The sequence below is a fragment of the Curcuma longa genome, chromosome 16, assembly GCF_044706935.1.
Source record: "Curcuma longa cultivar G26 ecotype Majalengka, Jawa Barat chromosome 16, ITB_CL_G26_1.1, whole genome shotgun sequence".
Lineage (NCBI taxonomy): Eukaryota > Viridiplantae > Streptophyta > Magnoliopsida > Zingiberales > Zingiberaceae > Curcuma > Curcuma longa.
In genome coordinates, this window is record NC_133876.1 from 4,117,359 (window position 1) to 4,127,080 (window position 9,722).

Below are 9,722 nucleotides of genomic sequence, written 5' to 3' on the forward strand. Positions count from 1 at the left end.
TTCCATCAGATAATGTTATGTATATGGTGTGTTATTGATTATAGAAGGAAACTGTGTCTTAATATTTAAGCTGATGATGTCCCCTTGAGGAGCTCATAAGGATTATCATATAAATCCTATAGGTGGACTTAGTTCTGCATGATAATAAAGTTGAGTGGTACTACTCTTGGACTCAGAAGTTAATTAATTGAGTTGTCAGTAATTCAATTAATTGACGAACATACGATATCTTAAACACTGGGAGATTAATGCACTCATGATAAGAAGGATCCTATATTGTAATATGGGATTGGTGCGGTAGTTCAATAATAACCTTTTAGTGGTATAGGTTATTATTAATGAACTTGAGTTGGGTGTTCAGGGAGAACACAGGAAGCCCAAGCCCATCAGGAGGCCAAAACCAATTCCTCCTCTAGGTCCCTGTTGTAGCCTTTGGATAAAGCCTCGTATCCACCCATGAGATTATGTTAGAATTATGTTAGAAATTCTTTTGGAATTCAATTAGAATTCTGTTAGAATTCCGTCAAGAATTCCATTAAGAATTCAGTTAATAGAATTCAGATTAATTCTAAATAGAATTATGTTAATTTTGTTATCCAATAAAATTTTATTAACTTTTGTTATCTGATAAAATTTTATTAACCAACAAAATTTAGTAAAGAAATTTTGTTATCCAACAAAATTGTATAAATTTTGTTATACAACAAAATTATATTAATTCGGTTAAATTTTTCCTAAATTTTCTAAGATGGCAAAGATATAAAAGGAGAGAAGAAGGGGTGGCTCAATAAGACACATCTTTGGTTCTTGTTCTTGCTAAGGTCGGCTCCCCACACATTCTCTATTCCCTTTCTTACCTCTAGGGCCGACGCCCAACCAAGCATCATCTTCTCCTTGATTCTCCTTAGGTGATGGGAGTTTTGCAAGTATACGAAATGTCGTCAAGTAATAAAAGATATTGAATCCATAGAGACCGTGGAATTGATCACTAAACTAGTACAATAAGAGTGGAGACATCACTTATGTTGGATTGGTGTGGGGAAGAGAGAGTGTTCGAGCTCGTAAAACCTCAAATAGAGAGAAATCAACTTTGAAAGATGTGTGGAAACGATCCTAGGACTTCGGATTCCTCGAGATTATGCTTGATTGACTATAGATCCTTTACCATTCCTCAATACATGCACATTTGCAGGGATTCTAACCAATGTATCCAATTAGACCTCGTCAGGTTTCCTCGGAATAAAATCAATGGTGTTCTAGCTTTATGATTGTTAGTTTGAGATGACACCAGTTAGCCTGGTTATGACTCTCCCGCTGTCACCCGGGCACCCCAGCATACTACCACTGACCTACCCTCTGTCACAGGGTATCCATATAAGGACCTCTCCCTAACAACCAATAACCATTAGATATCCCTCATAAAGATTCATTATAGCCTAAAGATTTCCTCGGAAGGTCCGGTTAAAGGTTAACCTTCTGTCACAAGGCACCCCGGTATATGATCCTAAGAATCCTCAAAATCATAATAAATCCTTATCCTCATAGATTCAATACCATTCACAGACATATTATCAATCAATCACAAGGCACAAATCCATAAAGCAACAATATATATATATATCACTGAACATGGTAAATAACAAATCCATAAGTTCAATCATCCATACACCTCGATTCCTCCTAATCCTAGAATCTAGAGAACTACTCCATAACGGAGAGATTACAACTCGAAGAAGATGTCAAATAGTACATTCTAAATCTTAAAAAGGAAATAAAACTTATCGATGAAGGTCTTCATCTACGCGTTGCTTTCTCCTCGTTAACGTGGGATGGAGGTGATGGAGTAATCCCGAGTTCGGATAGATGGATCGTAGATTCAAATCCAAAATGTGGCTTCGGTGGCTCAAAACACAAGGGTCTCTAAGGTCTCCCCTCTTGCTTAGGGAAGCACAGGGGCTATTTATATGCCCTAGTGGAAGCTAGGCGATCTGGAAATCCTATGTTCCGGATTTGTTGGTGCAAGGTGCACTAAGATCTTGCCTAGAGTTTCGATGTTTGACAATACACCTAAGTCTGATCAGTTTGACCAAGGGTTGATCCAAACTGGACTTGATGTTTGGATGTGTGGAAGTGAGCGAGAAGACCTAGTCGGTTAGACTAGGCAGTGGAAGTCCTGATCTGGACGATCGGGCAAGGGAAGTCCTGGTGAGTGAAGCTGGGCAAAGGAAAGTCCTAGTTGTAGGCTAGGCAAAGGGAAGTCCTGATTTGGAGGATCAGGCGGAAGTCTTAGCAGAGTCAAGTGCACCAGGTGAAGTCTAGGCTGGTCTAGGTGACCGAGTCGCAGTAGAAGTCTGGGCTGGTCTAGGTGACCGAGTCGCAGTAGAAGTCTGGGCTGGTCTAGGTGACCGAGTCGCAGCAGAAGTCTGGGTTGGTTAGAGAGAACCGAACCGTAGTAAAAATCCTGGGGGGCAAGGACAGAGTCGAGCACAAGTCGAACAAGTCTGGAGGACTTGGTTGGCATGAATTCTCCAGAATGGAGTGGATTATACTAACCCAAGATTTCGGTAGAAATCTGAAGTTAGACCCACTAGGTAAGGCTTTAGGTTGTTATGTTTGCTTGCTTGTATGCTTGTCTTGCAGGAATCAAGAGCTGGAAGCAAGAGGAAAAAGCAGAGGTGAAGCAAGCAAAGTCAACTCAAAATCAACTCAGGTCAAAACTGAGTTGAGTCGACTCAACTGGAGATTTGAGTTGACTCGGTAGTGGAGTCGACTCAGATAAGGTTTTGAGTCTACTCAGGTTAACGCAGAGTCAAGACTTATCGCAGTTGACGCCACATCAACTGGAGTCGACTCAGAAGGCAACTTGAGTCGACTCAGACAGGATAACGGACGGAAGCGATAAAAGTTGATCTGCCACGTCAGCTGGAGTCGACCCAGATGGGCATCTGAGTCGACTCAGGACCAGTATATAATGATGCCTTTATATTTTTGGATTTTTGTATAAAGCTTCCTTATTTGCCCGGCCGGTGCGGGCTCCTTCGTCGGCAGGAATGGTTGGTACTCTGAATTCTTCTTCCTCGGTTGGATGTCTTCCAACCGGCAACAATGAGGGCTTCTCTGGCAAATACGCATTGGAATCAAAGGAGAGGTTGAAATCAACTTTCTTATCGCCAACTTCCAGAGACAATTTGTGGTTCTTTACATCAATCTTGGCTCCGGAAGTGGCGAGGAATGACCTTCCCAATATGATAGGGATAGACCGATCTTCTTCCATGTCAAGTACAATGAAGTCGGTAGGGATTATGAACCCCCCGACTTCAACCGGCACATCTTCAACTATTCCCATCGGATATCTGCATGTTTGGTCCGCTAGTTGGATGGCCATTGGGGTAAGCTTGAGATCCGTGTATCCACATTTCTCACTTGTCACATATGGGATGATGCTGACGCTTGCTCCAAGGTCACAGAAAGCCCTACCAATAGAGATATTACCAATTTTGCATGGGATGATAAAGCTACCTGGGTCCTTGAGCTTTGGAGGAGTCTTGTTGTTCAGAATTTTAGCGCTAACTTCCTCCGTAAGCGCCACCACATTCTTGGCCCGGGTGATATCTTTGGTGGACATGAGCCCCTTGATGAATTTGGCAAATTTGGGCATCTCGATGAGGGCATCGAGAAGGGGAACGTCCAACGTTAAATCCTTCACCCTGTTGTAAAGCTTTTCAAATTCCTCATCCTTCTGTTTGTATAGGAGCCTTTGCGGGAAGGGTATGTTTCTCACATAAGGTTTCTTCGTTTGAGCCTCAGCGGGCGTAGCGGTCTCAACTTCCTCCACTGTGTCTTCAACAATAGGTACTGAGGAAGGAGGTTGCACGGCGGCTGGGGTGAAAGAAATACCTTCCAAAGGAGCAGTCACTTGAGGTTCTCTATCCTTCAAGGTCCGTCCGCTCCTAAGCTCAATGGCTTTGCAATGCTCCATAGGATTGAAGTCTGGCTTGCCCGGGAGTGCACCCACAGTTCTGGAGGAGAGGGAAGAGCTAATCTGAGCTATCTGGGTTTCTTGCATCTTCATCCTCTTGTCGTGGTCATCGAGTTTCTCATTAATTTTGACCACATCTCCTTGAAGTTGCTCCAGAATTTTCAATATTTTCTGGGTGTCAGTTACTTCCTCACTTGGCTTTTGCGCATTCTGATAAGAGGGTCCTTGGTTGTTGCGGTATGAGAAGTTCGGGTGATTCCTCCAACCCGGATTATAAGTGTTTGAGTACGGGTTGTTTCTTTGATTGAAGGTGTCAACTGCGTCGCACTGTTCATATTGAGCAATTTGAGCTTGAAGTGCTCCCACTTGGCACATCTCCTGTGTATGGCTGGAATCCCCACATATTTCACAAGGTGTAGCCACCGCATTAACCTTTCCCACGCTCATGTTTTCTACCCTTTTGCTAAGGGCATCCATCTGCGCATTCAATTTAGTGAGGGTATCAACGTTGTACTTCCCGGGAATTCTTGCACATGCTACCTCTTTCATTGGCCCACTGATGGTGATTGAGTGCCACATTCTCTATTAACTCTTCGGCTTCTTCAAGACTTTTGTTCATAAGTGCTCCTCCTGCAGCGGAATCCAAGTAAACTTTCGTCTGATAGTTGATTCCATTGTAGAAGGTGTGGATGATAAGCCATCGTTCCAGTCCATGATGTGGACACATGTTGGACTTTCTCGAGCATAGGCATAAAATGGGCAAAAATCGCTTTTTACTTGAACATAATCTCAACATTGCGGAAACCCGAGGTAGCTAAGTCCATGCCTGTTGGAAAGGATCCGTGCGAATGCCAAAGGAAATAAATTTTTTTGCAAAACTTGTTTTATATTCTAGATCTACTCTAGATCTACATGAAAAAGAAGTTACCCTTGATGCGTATCCCTTCGCTAATCCTGCTAGTCCAAGTGATCACCGGATCTCAAGAGCTACAAGCGTATACTCCTCTATGGTATCCACACGGACACTTTGGTGGAAAAACCGAAGCTTAAAGGTGTGCTAGCACCTTAGGGAAGATTCGGTCAGTAGAGGAGGAGAGGAAGAAGGGAGAAAAACCAAGGAGAGAAGGAGAGGAAGAAGGTGTTCACGTTGAAATGAAAAACCACACTTTTTCACCTCTTGTGGCCGGCCACATCAAGACAATTCAAGGCCAATTAATCCCATTAAAATTCAAGCCTTAGGTTACAAACTCTTATTGTAACCCCCATGATGTGGCATCCATGATGATGTGGAGCATCACCATTGGTCACCTCTTATGCCACCTCACCTCAAAGTCAAATGGTCAAGTCAAGCATTGACCATGAGGTGGCATAAGTCAAGTCAACATAGATGATGACATGGCAAAAAGTCAAGTCAATATTTATGATGACATGGCACAAAGTCAAGTCAAACTTGACTCCCAAAGTCAAGTCAAACTTGACTATAAAGTTCTCCTTCTCAAGTCAAGTCAAACTTGACTTCTAATCTCCCAAAGTTGATCAAATCAACTCCACTAGTCTAGTTTGGATTACACTTAACCCAACTTGATTCATCACATGAATCTAATCCTCTTGGTTCATCATATGAACCTAATCTCCACCTAATTGTCCTTTGTGTGTGACCCTATAGGTTCTTGTAACGTTGGCAATGCCCCTAAACTCATTTAGGTGCATAAGTAGTGAGCGGTATCTAGCAACACATCACTACTACCCAAGTTACAAGAATGTTGAGATCCAACATCACCATTGTGACTATTAATTGTGACTCTTCACAATATGTGACAAATGTTTTTCTATCCTTGATATCATGATTGATCAAACCGAGGCATAGACCGTGTCATCCTCTAATCAATCTATGTCTTGAACTCCAAGTAGACTCACTACAATCAAACTAGCTCAACATCACATGTTGACTCATTTGGGCATGACCATGAACTTTAGTGGTCTCACTCTATCAAGAACTATGATATCACTCCCGTTATATGGGAGGGATAGATCCCATCTACATCACTCACATCCCTCCGCATAATTTGTTACATACCCAGTAATCGCCTTTATAGTCCACCCAGTTACGGGTGACGTTTGACGAAGCCAAAGTAAGTAACTCCTTATGTAGGGAACCATGGTGACTTCAGGTTTAAGGACTAATAGTCATACTAATAGCCACATGAGAAAGTATCATTCGGTATATATTCTCTAATGCATACCCATGTGTCAACTTGATATCTCATATCCATGACTTGTGAGATCAAGTCATCATGTTGACCTACATGCTAGTCTCGTCGCATTAACATTGTCCTTGAATGTTAATACTTGACTAGGAATAATTTAGAGTAATGCTCTCTATATCATCTCACTATCGATTCAATCAATCAATTGATATAGATACGAACGATCTACTCAAGGACATTATTATACTTAGTTATATAGCACGAATATCAAGTAAGTATAATAACCACAATATAAAATATCTTTATAAAATGTAGAAATATGATACATATGAGTCCATACAACCATCATCAAATGTTCAAGAACGCCAACACTTACGTCATCATTGTTAGATCAAGGTGATTCTAGATAGCCCGGTTCAAGGCTTTCCTGTGTCACTCAGGCGCCCCGGAATGCTACTAAAATCCTATCCCCTGTCACAGGATATCTTTTTTACGGACCTCTCTCTAACAATGAATAACTGCTAACTATCTCTCATAGAAACTAATTATGATTTAAGAAACCCCTCGAAAAGTCGTCCGCTTCAAGGCTTTCTTCCTGTCACGAAGCTCCACGGTGTACGGCCTAATGATTCCTCAAATCACAATTAATCCCTACCCTCATAGATTCATATACAAGCATTTCATCATTTACAACACAAGCATAAATCCACAAGGCAATAGACAATCAAATCATAGAAACGGTATATTAACAAATCCAAGCAATAATCATCCAATACACCTGATTTATCCTACATCCTAGAACCTAGGGAACTACTCCATATCGGAGAGAGCACAATACAAGGAAGAATAAAGAGAATGCATCCTATTCCAAAGATTACACAAGAAATGCAGGAAAATAGGACTTATCAATGATTTTCTTCTTCCTCGGACTGTGAGCTCTTCGTAGATGAGATGAAGATGGGATGGAGCAGCCGGATCGGTGGATGGATCATCGAATCTCGCTCCGGAATAGGCTTCGGTGGCTCAAGAATAGCTCCGGTGATGCGTGCTCAGATTGTCGTCTAAATGAGCACGTCAATTTAATTAATACCGAATCCCCTAACTAAAGTAGTATAGGGCAACTCGAGTCGTCTCCCAACGATTGTAGACGGTGTGTGGTAATTCTAGTGGTTATTACAATTGGGGATTTGGATTTTTTTTTCTCTTTTTGAATTGGATGGGGGGGGTTGTTGTCTTAAGTTCTAATTTTAAACAATGAAAAGAACACTAAGTATCAAGAACAAATTGCATTAATAAAGTAAAGAGTGCAACAAGTAAATAAGTGCATGAACAAAGAAACAAGCAAGAGAAATCTAAGGACAAACAACATTCAAAACTGTAAGGGGAATTTAAACAAACACTTGGTATGCCAAAAGTCTAATCTATGCTTAAAAATGGAAGAAAAGTAAAGCTAATGATTCTCCCTAAGGTTCTCGCCGAAGATGGATGCGAGGCGAAGCGGACTCCACGAATGATGCGCCGAAGGAAGGAATCTCCAACTTCGAAGCAATCCGGAGAGGATGTGGATGGATGAGATGACGTGACGGAGAAGAAGGTCCTCTTGCTCCTTGATGGATGGAAGGTGGTCGGATTGAAGAAAGAAAATCTCCTAGCCTTCTTCTCCGGGGCAATGAATGGAGATGGTGATGAAGAAATGGAGGTAGGTGGCGGCTAGGGCGAATCCCAAGGAGAGAATACCTTTTTCTTGACAAAAATCAGCTTTTATACCCACTTGACAGCTCCGCGACACGGCCGTGCCTCTTAGGCACGGCCTGGGGCAAGCACCCCTCTGTTGGGAGGCACGGGCGTGCCTCCTAGGCACGCCCTAGAGTGGACACGGCCCTGTGGAAGAGGCACGGCCGTGCCTCATAGGCACGGCCCCAAAATTGCAGGTTTTTCTGCCAGTGATGCATTGCGGGGCCTTTTACCATGTCTTAGATGCCGAATCTGTCTGAACCCCCTGAATGAAAGTTGTAGAGCTTGAAGTTATCTTCATTTTGGTAGGTCATACAGCCCGTAGTTCAACCGGAGCAAAAAGTTATGGCCATTTTAGTTTTAGTCTGCAGAGCAGTCCAGCTGAGACACGGCTGCGTTTGGACTCCGAAAAGGTGAGGCACGCCCGTGTTAAGAGGAGGCACGGCCGTGCCTCTTAGGCACGGCCTGGAGAAGTTGCTATTCTGTAAAAAGGCATGGGCGTGCCTATTAGGCACGCCCTAGAGAGGGCGATCTTCGGTAAAAAGGCACGGGCGTGCCTATTAGGCACGGCCTGGAGAAGTTGCATTGCGGGGCTTTTTAGCATGTTTTAGAGGCCGAATTTCGCTGAACCCTCTGAAGCAAAGTTGTAGATCTTGAAGTCCTCGTCATTTTGATATATGGCACGTCCCGTGGTTCCATCTGAGCTAAAAGTTATAGCCATTTTAGTTTTGGTCTGCAGTGTAGTCTGGTCGAGACATGGCCCACGGGAAGAGGAGGCACGGCCGTGTTAAGAGGAGGCACGGCCGTGCCTCTTAGGCACGGCCTGGGCAACATGGGGCACGGCCATGGCTTGTGGGGCACGGCCTGGGGAGGTGGAGAATGGCCCTGGGAGCCTCCGAAACACTCCAAATGACCTCTAGACACATCCAAATGCTCTCCAACTTCATCCAACTTCATAGCTCTTTGAGTATCCTACAAATATACATGAAAAATGTTAGATTCAACCCAAAATTTGTAGGAATAAGCAATATGATCTAAAATAAGTTCCTACTCGCAATATGTGTTAATATTCAATAGTTACACAACGAGAGGGTCAAAATATCAAGTTTTAGAGCCAAAATAAACTATGAAAATGAGTGTTATCAGTTAGGCACGGCCAGAGGCAGTGGTGTCTCTGGTTGGAGGCACGGCCGTGCCTGTGAGGCACGGCCAAAGCCTGTTTCTTCAGGTTTTGCAGGGCACGGCCGTGCCTGGGAGGCACGGCCAATAGCAGGGACTCTTCTGATGAGAAACACGGTCGTGCCTGTGGGGCACGGCCAGCAGCTTCTGGTCTTCTGTTTGGAGGCAGTGCCTGGGAGGCCGTGCCTGGGAGGCACGGCCAAGCCTTGGCTCTCTTCTGTTTTGAAGCACGGCCGTGTCTGATAGACACGGCCCTGTCTGCTGCTGAAGGGGGATGATGGCACGGCCGTGCCTGTGAGGCACGACCAGGGCTTGTTGATGATCTGTTTGTAGACACGCCCGTGCCTTGTGAAGCACGGCCAGGAACCTGATTAGACACGGTCGTGCCTGTGAGGCACGACCCTGTCTTGCCTTGTATTCAATAGTAACTCCGATTTTGCCCGATTTTGCTCCATCTTCCATCCTGAAACAAGTAAAAACGAGAGCAAATTTCCGAACTAGGAAATGTAAGATATATGCCTAAATGCACAGATTAGGGATGCAATGCACACAAGATATAACAATAAAATCAGAAAGATGTGCAAATAAAGTGTAAATACGAATATAAACCCTATGCACATCAC

The 9,722-nt window shown here is 43.6% G+C and overlaps 1 protein-coding gene across 1 annotated transcript; it reads right to left on the reverse strand.

Annotated features, from left to right (window-relative positions):
• Positions 1-2,980: 2,980 nt before the first annotated feature.
• On the reverse strand, positions 2,981-4,558 carry LOC141847606 (uncharacterized). The gene has a single exon (XM_074735661.1). The coding sequence runs from the start codon at positions 4,556-4,558 to the stop codon at positions 2,981-2,983; it is 1,578 nt and encodes a 525-aa protein (XP_074591762.1).
• Positions 4,559-9,722: the final 5,164 nt, after the last annotated feature.

What these genes read in the sequence shown, in the direction of transcription:
- LOC141847606 (XM_074735661.1), bottom strand. Translation starts at nt 4,558, where the DNA reads ATGTGGCACTCAATCACCATCAGTGGGCCAATGAAAGAGGTAGCATGT.